A 17,388-nucleotide genomic window follows, 5' to 3' on the forward strand; every position below is an offset into this window, starting at 1 on the left:
AATTCATATACACATTATTTATGGCTGCTTCACTGCTATAATGGGAAAGTTGAGTAGTTGGGACAGAGACCATATGGCCTGCAAAGCCCAAAATATTACCTACTATATGGCCTTTTACAGAAAAAGTTTGCCAACCCCAAGCTATAGAGAATAAATGGCCAGAAAGACAAGGACTATTCATGTCATGATACTGGTTATTCTTTGTGAGAAAAGTTTTCAAGTCAGAGGATTTAAACAGCTACAAGGCATCTCTGATTGTATGATAGAAATCAAATGGGAGCAACTTCAACATCCAATCATGAAGGAGTAACAGGAACCAGGATTTACCCTCCTACTTTAGGCAATTAAAAAATTAGACTAAATATTAATACATGAAACAACTGTTTTCAGACATTGTACACTGAAGACAGCACAATGGAAAACAAATAAGGTAAGCTTTAAGACTGCCCTGGCTTTCTACCTAGAGGCACATTCCAGACTGTAAAGGGGATAGCAGATTCCAAGCAGGGCACAAATGTTTCCCTGAGATGAAAAGACAGACGTTAGAGATAAAAAATTTTGAAGCTGGAAATTTCAGGGCAAAGTACTGGAAGGGAGAGAGAGCTACACAGAAAAAGAGCTCCAAAAACATGCATAGGGTCAATTAGTCTTTGCTGAATATTAAGATACATATATACAGAGTGAAACTCTAGGAGGTTGGGCAAAGAATGACCCAGGAACTGTGAAAAGGATGGTCCCCCTTAGCTCACATGGAGCTGGAAATTGACCGAGTTCCCACAAGCCAAATTGGAAAGTTCTTATTAATTACGCAGGGCATTCAGTAGAGACCCCAAAAGGGCCATTTTTTAGGAGTAGAGCTAAACCATCCTGGAAAAAGGCTACTTGAGACTGCATTAAGCTTAAAAGAAGACCTGAAAGGATCAAACTGAGACGCAGTTAAGTAAATTAACTGGCTACCACAACAAAGCCCAAAATTCTTCATATGAAGACAACAAAATTTAGACACCCAACAACATAAAATATACAATGTCATCATCTAACCAAAACTTAACTCGACATATGAAAAACCAAGAAAATGTGACCCATAGCTAAATAAAATTTAGTCAATAAAAATAAATACAAAAATCAGAGATAAAGGGATCTGCCAAGACATTAAAACAGCTGTTATAACAATATTCAACTATTCAAAGCAGCCTTTCTCAACAGGTGAGAGAACCGAGTCCCATGGAAAGTTGAGTGACCATTTTCTAAATTCCCCCAAGCCAGTACCATTCTAAATGCATAGGTGAGAAGTTAATCGTAACACACAACAGATAAGGCTCAATTCTCTGGGCACCCAGTTGAGAAGGGCTGGTTAAGAGGAATATATTAACATAATGAGGAGATAAATAGAATATACAAAAAAGATCCAAATAAAACTTTGAGGGAAAAAACATAAAGTCTGAAATAAAAATTCACTTGGTAAGATTAATAGCAGATTAAGCAACTGCAAAAGGAAAGGTTACAGAACTTGAAGACGTAGCAACAACAATAACCCAAAGTGAAGCATGAAGAGAAAAGTAAACTGAGATAAGATAAAATTTGAAGGGTTTTCCATTAAATCTGGATATATGTAAGCAACCTCTTGTTATCTGGAGTTACCCATGACGAAAACTATCCCAACTGTAGGTACTCCCAAGGATATGTGACAGTGCTATGATGTCAAAAGCCACAGGATAAATGTGGTATCCTCCTGGGCAGTAATTTTACTTCAAGACCTGAAAGGAAAGACATTTCTACATCAATGTATATTATGAAGTACAATGTAAAATTCTATAATTTTTATTAGCTTTCAAACAAATGTATTGTGTGCTTTGCTTCAGCTGTTTTAGGCTTCATCCTGGGGGGTGGAGTTGTGTATCTATTCCTCTATAGTTAGGGTTCTCTGCTAGGAACACTTCAGAGAAAAAGTTTAAGAAATGCTGACTCATGGAAACATTCAAGATATCACTAAAAACACCAAACTGTTTCACATCAACTTCACCTGCTCAATGATCAATGTGGACTTTCAGAGTCAAACCCTAAGGCACTGTTAAGAAAAGGTATAGAGCTACTAAAAAAGTTTTCTCTAACATTTGTTCCCTCGAGAAACCACTAAAACAAAATGAGTAATGGAGCATCATCTTGTGATAACAGATCAATTTTAATTCTAGCACCTGAAGCTATACAAGGGTATGCTTTATAAACGTCATGGGACTGTTGTACACATTCAATAAAGTGACAACTGTGCAATACCACTTAGTATCTCAAAATCAGGAACATACTTTTGAATTGTTTAAACACAATCCACAGAATTAAAAACAAAATCAGAAGCCATCCACAGTTATACTAATTGTCATTTAAAAGCTTTACACTTAATACTTGATATAACAGTCAATATCTAGTAGGGGATATTGAAAGTGATTTCAGAGTCCATCCTGTCGTACTCTATCGGGAAGGTTTGAGTAGATAGTGACTGGCCAAAGGTGGGTACAACCAGCACCAGACAGACCAGCAAGTAAAAGTTCTACCACAGTTTCTGTAGTTTCCACTTTTTTTTTTCTTTGTCAGTTAAAAGTGAACAGTGAGAATTAAATACTTATCTTTACATATACACAAGGTATGCTGTGAAAGCATATTTGCTTACAAACATATAAAAATACTTGTTAACTAGTTTGATAAGAAAATAATGTATAAAAGTATATAGCAAAAACATTAATCATCTCTGACCCTGGAAAGATCAATTCCATATTTTATATTACATCAAACAAAAACAGTTTTAGTTTTTTTGAATCCCTTATCCAGAAATACTTGAAAAGGAAGACAGACAGATACTTCTCATTTTTACCCTTAGCATGGCTGTGAAAAGGGTTAAATTAAAAAATCAAGTACACTGAAATGCCTAAGTCTAGAATGAATCCAAATATTTGGCCACAAAGAATATGATCATCTTCAAGAGTAGGAGTAATAACAAAGGTTTTCATAAGCAGTTTTTAATCCATAAATACAATAGGCATTTTGGTATTTTGGCCACTGGAAAACAAAAGCTGTAGCATCAGTAAAGGTCTGAGATGTCTCACTTTTGTAGATTCAATTCAGTGTATTTAAGGTTAACTAAAGTTGACATGGAAATTTTTAAAGATAGGCAAAAATTCACATTTAAGAAAACTCCATATATTTCTATTTAGAGTAACAGTAGGCAATATGATTCCGGAAGTTAAAAATTATTTTGCAACCTGTGGCTTCAGCTTGGCAAACAGCTTAGGTTCCAAAACTGACTCATCTCTATTAAAATGTAAGCACTTAAAAAAAGAATGTGTCTGTGTATATAGACATATATTTTAAAGGAATCAGATAATCTTTGAAGCAGCCTTAGTGTTTCCTTTAAATCTGTGTGGAAATGACCATTGTATTAGCTTCACGGAAAGAATTAGCCAGCTTCTTGGTCTAAGGCTAATATGGTGATCATTTGTCTAAGGCTAGAAAGGTACCAACATGATGTAAACTGTAAGGAGAGAAGATGAGGGCTTTTCCTGGCAGTTGGTAGCTAAAACTTGAGGGAGTCTAGAAAATGACACAATGGCAGCCTTTCTTGTCTTTTTCTTTCCGCGTTGGTTCTGGTGAAGGAGGACATTCCTGCTCTTGAAATTTCCTATAAGAAAGAAAAATCTAAAATATAATTGCCTTCCTAGTAATCTACTATTAGAAATGCAAGTTATTTGGGGGCTAGTCTAATTTAAGTGCATATGTGTTTCAATGTTAAATTTCAACTAAGGATCAAAGCAAATATTTGCCCCTAACTCTTCAAAAAAGGGCACAAATGCTTCAACACCAGCATAAGCAGAGCTAAGTTGCTTTTATGAGTGAATCTTGAATCACATGAGATACTAGACTCAGCAACCTGACTTCCTTTGTCAGTTTGAAACTCCATGACTCTAATCTATGCTTAAGCATAAACATCCATCACTAGAGCACAAGGGAGTAAAGCACCCTTATGAGGTATGCAGTTCTTATCCCCGTTCTGCCACTTATTAAAGTCAGTATTAGACAAGTTAGTTGACCTCTCTGAGCCTCAGTTTTTCAGAAGGGAATAATGGAAATCTACCTTTCACAGTTTCTATGAGGATTAAAGATCTTATGATATTTAAATATGCCTAAGAGTGCCTGACATTAAAAAAAGCCAAAAAGCCTCCTCTACCCACTCCTCACTCCTGATTGACTGGTGGATAAGGATAGATCCTAGGGATCAAAGCAAAGGACAAATTATTTCAAAAAGGCAGTAATAATTATTTTACGAAGGCACTGTTTCATCAGTTGTTTAATACTAAAATGGAAACAGAATGGGGGCTGAGGAATACTTATAAAATTTTCATCTTAACCATTTTAAGTGCACAATCCAGCAGCATTAAGTATGTTTACATTGTTGGACAATCATCACCACTATCTCCAGAACTCTGTACCTATTAAACAATAATGAGACTGAGATTTTTAACAAACTACTAAAACCCCAAAATTTACAACCTTTACTTTTTCTCCTCTGCACAACCCTGGGAAGGGGCTAACAAGTACAAGACGACCATACCTCAGGTGTTAATTCGCCTTAGACACAAAGAGTCCACTCCACATTCCTGTCAAACTATCTAACTAGCGGAGAAACCTAGTAGATCTAGAGAGCAGAAGGTGAAGTAGGGGCCAAGCCACCAAGATTCAAAATAATCACATCAAACTCCACCCACTAAAGTAGCTTGATCTTTCTCACCCACAAACATATATAGTAACTCTAGCAGACCTCACCATCACCTCAAGCTTCTGGGAACCCATTAACACTTTCTAAACCACAGGGGCTCCCCAGGCCACCTAACAGAAAAATTCTTTGTAGTGTGGGATGTTATACTTCATACCTCGTAGGATTATGGAATCTCCACTCCCTGGCTTACTCTTAGCCTGGGAGGAGTTGGGTAAGAAGCAAAGCTAAGAGCACAGGCTCCAGAATCAGAGATTTGAATTCAAGCCCCAGTCCTGCCACTTAAGATATCCAAACCTTGAACAAGTTATTTAACTTCTCTGCACCTCTGTTTTCTCATCTCAAAGTGATGATAAAACAAAGTACTCAGTTTAACGGGCCGTGGTGAGGACTGAATGTAAAAATGTAAGTAAAGCATTTAGCACAGTATCCGGCAGAGGTTACCACTCAAACATTAGCTGCTGACATCACTGCGTTCATACCACCATGACCTTTGGAACTGCATTTATTCTTTCAAGCTCTCTATACATGCTTTCTACTTCAACATAATTAAATTAGATTTTATATACTGGAAGTACCTAGAATATGTACTTAATTAGAATTTCTAACATACCATGTGCATTTATCCCTAGAAAGGAATCACTCCTATATAAAATTTCCTCTTATTAAAAACATTTAATGGTAATTTATTAAAGCATGCTTCTAGAATGTGTTTTCCTTACCTTATAACTCGGACAAGTTCATGGAAAGCTTGATCTACATTCATCCTAATCTTTGCTGATGCCTCCATGTAAGTTACCTTAAGCTGCCGGGCTAACTGCTGTCCTTCTTCCTGTGTTACCTGAAATTCCAAAAGTTGCATTTAAGGCATATTTTTAACAATTAAATTTGCTCCATCTAATCCTGGCCACAGACTGTGCTGATAATCCAGCCAGAGGCCAAGCTGTTTTATCATAAGATGAACCAAAACACTTAATAGCTCAACATAAACTGAGGCTCACCTCTGTGAAACAATGCAGAAGAACATACTGCTGATGATGGAAATACTACCACACAGCAATATCTCCAGCTAGAGATTACACAAAAAGTATTAAATACAACAGTATTACATTCTAAGAAGGAAAAGTATAAGGTGCTATGAAAATATAGAACCCTGTCAGGGAGGTCAGGGAAAGCTTTGAGGAAGTGATGCTGAAGCTAAGAACTAAAAAAAGAGTATGGAGTTGGGGTGAGGAGGTGTGAGAAGTTCCCTTGACAGAGGAAACAGCATGTGTTGAGGCCACGAGGGCAAATGGGCTTTCCAATTTCTAGGAATTGAAAGAAGCCTAGTATAGCTAGAATACAATAAGCTAAGGGAGAAAATAGCAAGAAGTGAGGATGGAGGGAAGTGTAGGCTTCCAAAGCCACAGGGTCTTTTTGTCATGGCATTCCCCAATGCCTGATACACAGGAGATGCTTGTAAATATGTGGGGGAAAAAATGAATTATGAATAGCATCACAGGTCCTCACAATGCCTTATATTTGGAGGTCAAGGAAGGGCAGTATAGCTGATTGATGTATAAAATGGTAGATGAGAACAAGAAAACATGAACTGAATGTGGGTAAATACCCTACGTATTTTAAATGCAAAGGAACTGAATAGTGATTTTTACCTAAAATTATTAAACTAAATTACATTTACATTTATATAGTAGGGCTTAAAATTATATTCCTGAAAAAAATAACTTTTATTGCTGCCATTATCACAAAATAAACACTTGCAGAAAAGTTAGAAAGACAGATGAGGACAAAAAAGAAAATTTAGGAACCTATCAGTCATAGAGAACATTATTCCAGTCATCTTTCAGTGATGCACATTTTCCACACTATAAAAACAGGGGTATAACTTTATATGTTTATCTCATACCCTGGAAATATTCTAAACTCACTTATCTAGGAGCTCTTTTGTAAATTCCATAGGGCTTTCTACATATCCAAGTCATTTGCCAATGAAGACAGTTTTATTTCTTCCTTTGTGAAGTCCATGTCTTTTATTTCTCTTTCTGGCCTTACTGCACTGCCTAAAACCTCCAGTACAATGATAAAAGTGGTGAGAGGGACACTCTTGATTGTCTCTGATTTTAAAAATGAAGCATTTAGTCTTTCACCATTAAGTATGCTGTCAGTTATAGGATTTTATTATAGATGCCTTTTATCAGGTTAACAAAGTTCCCCACTATTTTGTTTGTAAAGAGTATTTATCAGGAACGGATGCTGGATTTTGTCCAGTGTTATTTTCTGCATCTACTGAGATGATGGTTTTTCCTTTTTATGATGAATTATATTGACTTCTTTTTTTTTTTTTTTGAGACAGAGTCTCGCTGTGTTGCCCGGGCTAGAGTGAGTGCCGTGGCGTCAGCCTAGCTCACAGCAACCTCAAACTCCTGGGCTTAAGCGATCCTACTGCCTCAGCCTCCCGAGTAGCTGGGACTACAGGCATGCGCCACCATGCCCAACTAATTTTTTCTATATATATTTTAGTTGGCCAGATAATTTTTTTCTATTTTTAGTAGAGATGGGGTCTCGCTCAGGCTGGTCTCAAACTCCTGACCTCGAGTGATCCACCCGCCTTGGCCTCCCAGAGTGCTAGGATTACAGGCCTGAGCCACCACGCCCGGCCTATTTTCAAATATTAAACCAACAATACATTCCTGTAATATACTCCATTGAGTGATGTATTTCCCTTTTTATATATTGTTAAATTCTATTCACTAACATTTATTAAGAATTTTTACATCTATGCTCAAGAGAAAGTGGACTGTAGTTTTCATGTCTTGTCTGGTTTTGGTTTCAGAGTAATGCTGGCTTCATGTTAAGTTGGAAAAAATTCTCTCTTCAATTTTCTAGAATAGTTTATATAAAATCAGTATTACATCTTCCTTACCTGTTTGGTATAATTCACTAAATCCATCTAAGCCTGGAGTTTTCTTTGTAAAAAGTTTTTAATAACAAACTAAATTTATTTATAGATACATTACTATTCAGGTGATATCTTTTTTTCCTTGACTGAGCTTTAGTAGTTTGTCCTTTTCAAGGAATATATCTATTTCATCAAACTTGCCGAATTTAGTGGCATAAAGTTGTTCATAGTATTTATTATCTTTTAAACATTTGTAAGATTTGAAATATCGTTACCTCTCTCATTCCTGATACTGACTTGTGTCTTCTCTCTTTTTTATCTGATCATTCTAGCTAGAGGTTTGTCAGTTTGATGACCTTCCAAAAACCAGTTTGGGATTTTTATTTCTTCTGTAATTTTCCTATTTTCAATTTAATTGGTTTCTATTCTTATCTTTATTATTTCCCTCCTACTTACTATGGTTTTAATTTGCTCTACTTCTTTTTCTTCTAGTTTCTTAAGATAGAAGCTAAATTCATTGAATTGAGACCATTTTTCTTTTCTAATACAAATATTGAGTGCTATAAATTTCTCTATATATACTTCTTTAATAGCATCCCACAAATTTTGATATGTTGTGTTCTAATTCTCATTCAATTCATAATACTTTGTAACTTCCATTTCAATTTTTTTCTTTGACCCGAGGTTAGTTAGAAATATGTTTGTTTCCCAATATTTGGAGATTTCCTAGATATTTTTCTGTTATTAGTTTCCAAGTTATTTCCATCGTGATCAGAGAATGTATGTTGTCTGACTAGAATCCTTTTAAATTCATTGAGGTTTATTTATGATCCACTTTCATTTCAAAATAATGTATTCTCCTGTCAGTGGGTGGGGTGCTCACTGAATATCAATGAAGATATGTTGTTTGATAGTTTTGTTCAAGTCATCTATATCCACACTGATTTTCTTTCCTCTTCTCTCTCAATTTTTGAGAGAGGAGTATTGAAGTCTCTGGCTATAAGTGTGTATTGATCTATTTCTCCTTGCAGTTCTTCCCATTCTTGTACAAATTTGAAGCTATTATTAGATAATGAACATTTAGGATTGCTTTGCCCTCTTGATGAGGTAATCTCTATCATTACGAAACAACTTTCTTTATCTCCGGTAATACTCTTTGCTCTGAAATCTACTTTGATATTTATACAGCTTTTAATTATTTTCATTATTGTTAGCATGGTATAGCTTACCCCATCCTTTTACTTTTAATCTGTTTCTTTACATTTAAAGTAGATTCTTGTAGGGTCTTGCAATTTTATCCAATACAACGCCTGCCTTTTAATTGAGGTGTTCACAGGCAGGTTCTGCATAGCACTGTCATATCTAAGTTTATGTAATTTTTAAATTTACCTTGTCTTCTTCAAAATAACATGTACCATAAGGCCTATACATTTGAAATATAAATCAAATTACTCAAGCAATTAACAATCAGTAAGGAAGCCAATTAAGAAGGAAAAATTTCACATAGCAACCAATTTAGAAAGGACGATTTCTATTTTAAGGAAGTTTGACATGGGAAATTCCTTCTTATAAAAATATCCCCATATTGTCACAAATTCTGTTCCTTCTTCCTGGGATGTCAGACTTTCTCTCTCAGACCTACAATCTACTGACCTTTCGAGCCTTGAGCAATCAGAAAGTTTCCCCCTAGTGTTGATGCTGTTTTGGAAGGATTTCCTTAGAGCTCCCGTCACACCCTACGGCTACCACGGACAAAACTGTTAACACACCACACTATAATTTTTGCTTCTGTTTTCTCCTTCTCTCACCACTTCAATGTGTCCTCTGAAGTTAGGAAGAAAGGCTCATTTGTCTTTGTACCCAAGACTTAGAAATAGCAGTTAACTAAACACATATCAAGTAAATGGAGTATGACTAATTAAATAAGTACATCCTAAAGTAAAAGAAAATATAAAAAGAAAAACAAATACTTAAGTCAATCTCAATATATCTTATTTTATTAATATAAATTTGTTTGAGGAGGGAAATATATGTCCTTAGAGTTTTGCTATTTGTCTTTCTGCTCAATTATTCCTCAAAAAGGTACCCTGCCCTACCTGTCATGCATAATGTAATTCAGATATAGAAGAACAGCAAATGACCTATCTGTATACACAGTAAAAAAGTTAATTAATTCACACTCTAGATGATAAAACAATCCTGCTGCTAAGGTTGTTTATGTGCCTCATTCATTTATTTTTAAAGCATGGTTTCATATCACTGTTTTCCAGGAACCAAAGCCAGCAAAGTATGTTCACACATTTCTGGTCAAAAGATCTCTAACGATATATAAAGTCACTTGAGCATGCTGATATAGCATACTTTTAACTAAGAAGTTGAAATAGCATTGCTACCGCCAAAGCACAAAAAGAAGGAAGGAAGGAAGGAAGGAAGGAAGGAAGGAAGGAAGGAAGGAAGGAAGGAAGGAAGGAAGGAAGGAAGGAAGGGAGGGAGGGAGGGAGGGAGGGAGGGAGGGAGGGAAGGAGGGAGGGAGGGAGGGAGGAAGGAAGGAAGGAAGGAAGGAAGGGAGGGAGGGAGGGAGGGAGGGAGGGAGGGGAGGGGAGGGAGGAAAAGGACAATACATGGGACAAAGCCACAGCATTATGAAGCCAGAAATCAACAGAAAATTAAAAGCTACATAAACAAGTATTTCCTAGAGGTTCCCCAACCCAGAGAATTTTATAAAGATAACAAATGCTAAGCCTTACCTCCTAGATCTTCTGATTTGGTAGATTTGAGCCCTACCCATAAATGTTTTGTTTTAAACAACCAAGGTGAATCTGATGCAACAAATTTATAGATCTACATTTGAAAACTTCCAGTGAGACTCATTTCAAAGGCACAAATATTAGCAGAAATCCATAATAATATGCATGAGTTCATTTAGTTCTGTGTGTTTCCAAACAGAGAAGAGCAAAGTAGGAATAATAAGAGCAATTTTATCTGAATGAACTGGTTTTAACAGAAATAAACTACAACTTTTGCAACACTCACTTAGGGTTGTGTCAAGTTAATAAAGTTTACAGAGGCAAAACTTGTTTTAAAAAATATCTATTATGCAGAAAGAATTATCACATTAATACCACATCTTGACTCACTGATGGCCAGATCCATTCATTCAACAAATATTTATTTAGTGCATACCTTTGTTCTATGTGCTAATGATAAAGCATGAACAAAACTGACCAGTCAAAATTGAAAAGGCCTCATAGTACCTACACTCAATGTCTTACAAACCTTTTGGGTTCACACAAGGTACAAATAGGTAAGGCTGGAAGACCCTGTATTATTGTGGGGGGGCTCTTTTCCCTAGGAGGCTGTAGGCGGCACATCGTAGTCAAAGGTACTGACAGGAGGAGTCTGGGTTAGTATAGTGACTTTTCTCAAATTAATGGTTCAGAAACCCCCAAGGAAATGGCCTTAAAAAAATTAAATCTTAAAAAATTGATGAATTGTCTATGCTAGGTTTACAAGGTGAGCAATGCTGTATTCTAAATTATTTCCAACAGTTTATACTGATTTGAAATGAAGATCAAACTTTTAACCCTAACTTTATAATAATTCAGACTTGAAAGAAACCTAGCAGGAAAATTTATTCTACCCTTAAGTATCATCAGTAAACAGTTCTAAATCTTAGCATTAGGACAATATATCATCCTCTTAAGTCAATGTTTTAAATTTGATTTGCCTCCAACAAAATTTTACATATACAACTCAAATCAAAGACTGTGTTTTAAACAGTTAACTACAAAAGGAAAGGTTGTCATCAATATTGTTTTAGCAACCAATTTTTCCTACTGTTTGCAACTTTCCAACAAAATCTTAAGAATCTATTAACACAAGGTTATATAAAAACAAGAGTACTCAAATACCAGCAACAGGAACAATTTCAACAATGAATTCCAAATGTGGGATAGAGGCTAACAACCTCAAAAAAAAAAAAAAAAAAAAGACACAAAAGTAACCCCCAAATAATGTAGAGCCAGCATTAACTTATATCTGACCTTGTTTCCCTCCCCCACAAAAAGATGAGTGCACAATATATACAAAAAAAAAATTCAAATAATAAAATTTTATTAAGTGGGCAAAGGAACAAGTGAAAATAAACTAGCCCGTAGCTAAATAACATTCTTTTCTTGCAGGTTATTGGTGTTGGAACTAGCCAATGAGAAAATTCAGTCATAAAAGTGACTTGGGAAAAATCCAGATATTGTAATTTAAATAAAGCCATGCTCTACATGAAGTTAATTAAGTATTAACAATGAATAAATTAGGCCTTTAGGGGTAACATTAAGATTATCTAACTAAATTAGAGTTTTGCATGTTACCCAAGAAATTATTACACGTGAATGGAGCTGGTACAAATACTTACAGGCTTACAACGTCTTCTAAAATTTTGTGTAAAATTATTTGAAAATTTAATTTCCTCAAATCTTCCTTTTTACTTTTTACCTGCTATGATTTTTCTAAGAGCCAATGTGCCAGAATCAGCTATAAACATTTAAGCACAGGTTTTTTGATCATGGGACTTTCAATTTTTTCATTAACTCTATCAGTTCACTAACATAATTACAAACAACTGCTTTCCCAACAATGCTGTTCCTTCTCACCTGTCTTTGATGATCCAGATCTGCTTTATTACCAATTAAAATCATTGGAAACTCATCACGATCCTTTACTCTGAGAATTTGTCTTTGAAACTTATAGATTTCTTCAAAACTAAAAAAAAAAAATATATATATATATTAATCAGTTTGATCAAGTATCAGAATTCACTAAGTCCCATGCCCCAATTAGTACCTTTATTATTTTTCCATTTATATTAAAAAGAATCCAAATTCAATAAAGTGTAGTAATCTAGACACCAATCGTGGATCTACATTTTAATATTGATACAAACCTGCCTCTATCTGTGACTGAAAACACCAACAGGAAACCCTCACCAGTCCTCATATACTGTTCTCTCATGGCTCCAAACTCTTCTTGTCCTGCTGTATCCAAAACTAAAGAAAAAAACAACAAATATAACTGTATTTGTGTTCATTTTATAAACTGCTTCCCCACAAAGGCAAGCCTTGTGGGTCCCCTAGAGAGAGCCTCATACTCGGTATAGTAAGGAAATGGCATTCTTCTCTTAGTACTTTATTATGACTACTAAAGACAGACATATTCCAATAGCTGATAGTTTCGGGGTTTATCTTCATCAAGATAGACTGGCTTTGTGATTAGAATATATTAGCATACTAATTAAAAGTTTAAAAATATCAAACACATTTAATCAGATGGAGTCAGATAACCTCTGAAATCACCTACAATGTTTTATCCCCTACATGGAAAAAACTGGAAAAGATAACTGTAAATTCAAGAAAGAAATTTGGGTTACATCCTCACCCCCTCCAACACACACATACACCATACTTAGCACGAATGCTAATGTCCTTGATCTCTGGTAATAAAAGAATCATACAAGTTAGAAGAACGGGGTTTTCTTTTGTGGAGAGGTGAGATGCTCAGCAGACACAAAACATTACCTGTTAAAGCCTCTGTGTTATCAATTTTAAGATAATAAATACTGAACCCTTTTTATATTCATTTCACCCATTTTATTTAGCCTGCACCAAAAGACGAAAATAGTTGAGACTGGGCATGTTCTTTCCAACTGTGCCAATAAATACAACTTCAACAAATTACAATAAGACTAGTTTCACCAGAACAAGATCAATTCAATAACTGTTTTACTTTTCATTTACTGAGGTATATTTAAATTGTCCAATATGCAGACTCATCAGTCAAAACTAGTGAGAGATGGGCTTATATTCAAGATCATCTCATATTTCAAATATACTATTTAACCTAGCAAAACATCAGAGCTTACTTTTTTAAAATATGATATGCGAACTATCAAATAAAGGAAGTTACTTACTATCTAGCCGGGCTGCTCTGTCATCTATCACACATTGCTTTGTGTAAGAGTCTTCAATAGTTGGATCATAATCTGTTACAAAATAGGACTGCAAAATAAAAAAATTTAAAAAAAAACGCTTATTTTAAAATTTATGATTACTTGCTTATCAATGTATCGACGTAACTTTAACAAATTCTACTTATCCAGAACTAATCAAAATATTTTCACTGTATTAGAGTTTATCCTACTATGTCAATTCCACACTAAATGAAGTCTCTTCAGAGCACCTCCCAAGTGAAAAAAGGTACTAGATATCTCTGAATTTTCATATCTAAAATATGCAAGAAGACTGCAAAGGATCTACCGCACTTATATAAGGTTAAGAACCTGGATCTCAAGTTCAAGAAAGATTAGAAAAACACAGTACGTTATTAATATAATTCTAACCTATTCAAATTTTCAGGCAATTGTAAGAATCAGTCCTAAGAATATAAGCAGTTGAAAAGAAATGGAGACAAGACAAAGACATTCCATCTCCCACTTTTCTCACACTTTGTCTTATTCCCCTTTCAGCTATCTTACATATTATAGCAAGAAAATATCATTTCAGGATTTTTTCATTTGCAGGAACCTCAAACTTATTCTTTCACTGTTACCTTTGCTGCTTTTTATCTTAAATTCTATTTCTCTCCTCTGTTACCAAAGCCCCCCAACTATTATCTTCTGAAATCATCACCATAACAAAGGACAGTTATCTATGTAAGAAAGAAAGAATCTTACCATACATTTCACAATTTTCTTTAAAAAGTTTTTAAAAGAAAACAATAATCTGAGAGAATGTATTTCCCCCTTATAGAAAGGCACTAACTAGAACACTGACATCATCCTCCTTTTGTTCTGAGTATCTCCTTTACTCTGAACTGATTTCCTCAAAGCCCATTTTCCCACCAACTCATTACAAAATCTGGGGAAATGACTTGGAGGAAGGCAGCTTACTGCTAGGAACCAGCACCAAGGGTGGTTCAGCCTTCTTCAGGCAAGGATTCTTGGCAGCAGGACCTGCAGGCTCTAGGGACACAGCATTCTTAAGTGACACACACACCCCCATGGCATGGTGACCTAAGCAAACACCAGAAAGCTGAACAATATTCTGAACAAGACAGTAAAGAAACTCCTGGTTTACAGAGCATACCAATCTGCCTGATACTATAACTTTACATATTTATTTTTGAAGGATACTTTCCACATTTCATTTATATTTTAAGAATAACTTTAATCACAGAATTCCGTATCTATAATTCTATTTCCTTTGTGATGGTTTCACTTAAATGCATGACTTACTGAACAGTCTAATAGAAACATTTACCAACTGCAGTAACTTTTAATAGGAAGCCATCTCCACAATCATCTCATCCCCATTTAAAAATAAAACATTATCAAAACAACCCTGAACTTACTTTTTGGCACCCATACCTCTCCAAAAAGTAGATAAAACTGGCAACAATATTCTTTGTACTCACTACTCTAAATAACATGAAACTACAAGTCTTTTACCAAGCAAGCTGGATAAAGCATCATTTATACTTTTTAAGATTAGCTCCAGAACACGTCTCTCCACAGCAATCTGATACTTCTCGTCATGCTTTCATGTCCTAAAATGTGAACTTCATTGACTACTCCTAGTTTATGCCTAAAAGTGCTACAGTGTCCCTACCACTTTGGCTGAAAATATAATGAACAAATATTAAATATATTTTTACAAATGTCCAAGTCATGAATAATAGCCATAATTCTTTAAATGTGATGGGGTGTTTTGCATTGTGAGACTAAATTAGGATCTTAGCATGTATAGAAAATTGAAACCATGCAACTTTGAAGTCCATTATAATAAACTGTACTTCTTTTTAGTGGCTGTAGAATTTTCACATTTTCTTTGGATATCTTAACTCTTGACACACAGTCTTACTTATTGTAAGAATTCTGCCACATTGTTAACACTGGCATGCATTTATTTCACTCACATTAATTTTTAAGACAAATTAATAGTTTGGGATTTATGGATATTTAGGTCCACATCTCACCAACGCTGTGTTCTATTTTCATAATTTGGCCATAAAGACCATCATCTTCTTGCTGCGTGTTCTGACATCCTCAATGAAAGATTCTTCCTCCTAAGGAATAGCACTCTGGGGCCTGATTGCCACAGAATCAAAAATCCCTTTCCCCACCTCATAATATTCTAGTAAACCACAGGTCGGAATACGCCTACAAAGAACAGTCATGTGTACATGTAACAAATAAAACCATCACCTCCCACCACAAAGACATAACATTTTTGTTACTTAAACTTGGATATCAGATATTTGAAGCAACATATCACCAATAAGAAATCAGTCTCTAGTGACGGATAGACCTGGGTTTAATTCTAACTCTGCTACTTCTAGCTGTGGGACCTGACGCAAATCACTTTGCCTCTCTAGCCTCCAGGGTGTGTAAAATAGAGATAATAACAAAACCTTGTGAAGCAGATAAAATGAAGTAATAACATAAAAAGTGCCAAGGCATGCTGATGATTAATAAATGTTAACCATAATAACTGCATTATTTTTGTCACGCAGTTATGATAGCCTGAACTAGCGTTTTTATTCAAGTATAGAGATCTGAGTTGTTGCTATAATTCCAGTCCTAGTTATACCACAGACCAACCAGGTGACCTCTAGGACTTGTATCCGAATGTTGTTAATCAAGATAAAAGTTCCCCATCTGGGGTTCTTGAAGTATTTTCTGGATCTGAGCAGTAATTACACAAGTATATACATAAGTAAAAATCCATCAAGCTGCACATTTAAGATTTGTGTACTTTTTTGTATATATATGAATTATTACCTCTATAGGATACATAAATTAAATGGCTCTCTGCTGCTTATGGGATTCAGTAGTTTCATCAGATAGTATGCAAAACCCTCCAGTTTAGTATGTGCTGTTCACATTCAAAATCTTATTTCCCTCTACTTGAAACCCTTCAGCCAATTGTTCTTGCTCTCTTGATTTCACTCATTTGTTCAACAATTATGCATGGAGCACCTACTATATACTCTGTACTCCATAGGGACGAGGTCCCTACTTTCACATAGCCCCACTACCTTTTATACAACATGCAATTGTTAACTATTATTGCGGGCACACTAATGCATGTTAAATGCACAGCCAGGCCAAAGAACAGGAACAGCATAACATGCCAATACCATGCTTGTTCAGAAGGCAACAAAATTTAGGCAGTTAATACAAAGTTATGCACAGGAACCATGTGTGCATTCACTTATAAACATAAGACCCCAGCAATTTGCCAGAAAAGAAAATAGTCTCCCTCCTGAAGTTGAAAAAAGTTACCAACCACAGCCCAGAAAGGATGTTCTGTAGCAGAAAGCATGAGGAAAGAAAAAAAAGCACAATATTGCATTAAGCCTGACAGTAGAGGTTCAGGCAAGGGCAGGGAGGAGGGTGAACTAAAGGGTTCAGAAGAGCACACTGAAGGGGAAAGGAGGGGTCGAGGGTGGAGAGAGCACTGTGCTTTCCTGATGGCACATGAAAGGATGTGTGTAGAAGGTTACTACCCAGAAAAACGGTAATGCTCCATTCAAAAGGCAGGACACCTCCCCAGTAGTAACAAGAGAAATGGACTTCAGTCTCTTTAAGGTTGTTGGAAGATGTGGAAAAACATTTAGGATTAGGGAAATTATCCCATTCAGACAGGGAGATCTATTTCCCCTGATAAAATCTGCT

The 17,388-nt window shown here is 35.5% G+C and overlaps 1 protein-coding gene across 1 annotated transcript in view; it reads right to left on the reverse strand.

Annotated features, from left to right (window-relative positions):
* Positions 1-2,163: 2,163 nt before the first annotated feature.
* The window catches only part of RRAS2 (RAS related 2), a 74,930-nt gene continuing 59,705 nt past the window's right edge, over positions 2,164-17,388 (reverse strand). Inside the window, exons 2-6 of the mRNA XM_045557582.1 lie at positions 13,624-13,711; positions 12,601-12,703; positions 12,311-12,419; positions 5,485-5,603; positions 2,164-3,670 (exon numbers count right to left, since the gene is read on the reverse strand). Coding sequence (XP_045413538.1) covers positions 3,583-3,670; positions 5,485-5,603; positions 12,311-12,419; positions 12,601-12,703; positions 13,624-13,711 — 507 coding nt within the window. The 3' untranslated portion in view covers positions 2,164-3,582. The remainder of the gene's footprint in view (positions 3,671-5,484; positions 5,604-12,310; positions 12,420-12,600; positions 12,704-13,623; positions 13,712-17,388) is intronic.

The sequence above is a fragment of the Lemur catta genome, chromosome 7, assembly GCF_020740605.2.
Source record: "Lemur catta isolate mLemCat1 chromosome 7, mLemCat1.pri, whole genome shotgun sequence".
Classification (NCBI taxonomy): Eukaryota; Metazoa; Chordata; class Mammalia; order Primates; family Lemuridae; genus Lemur; species Lemur catta.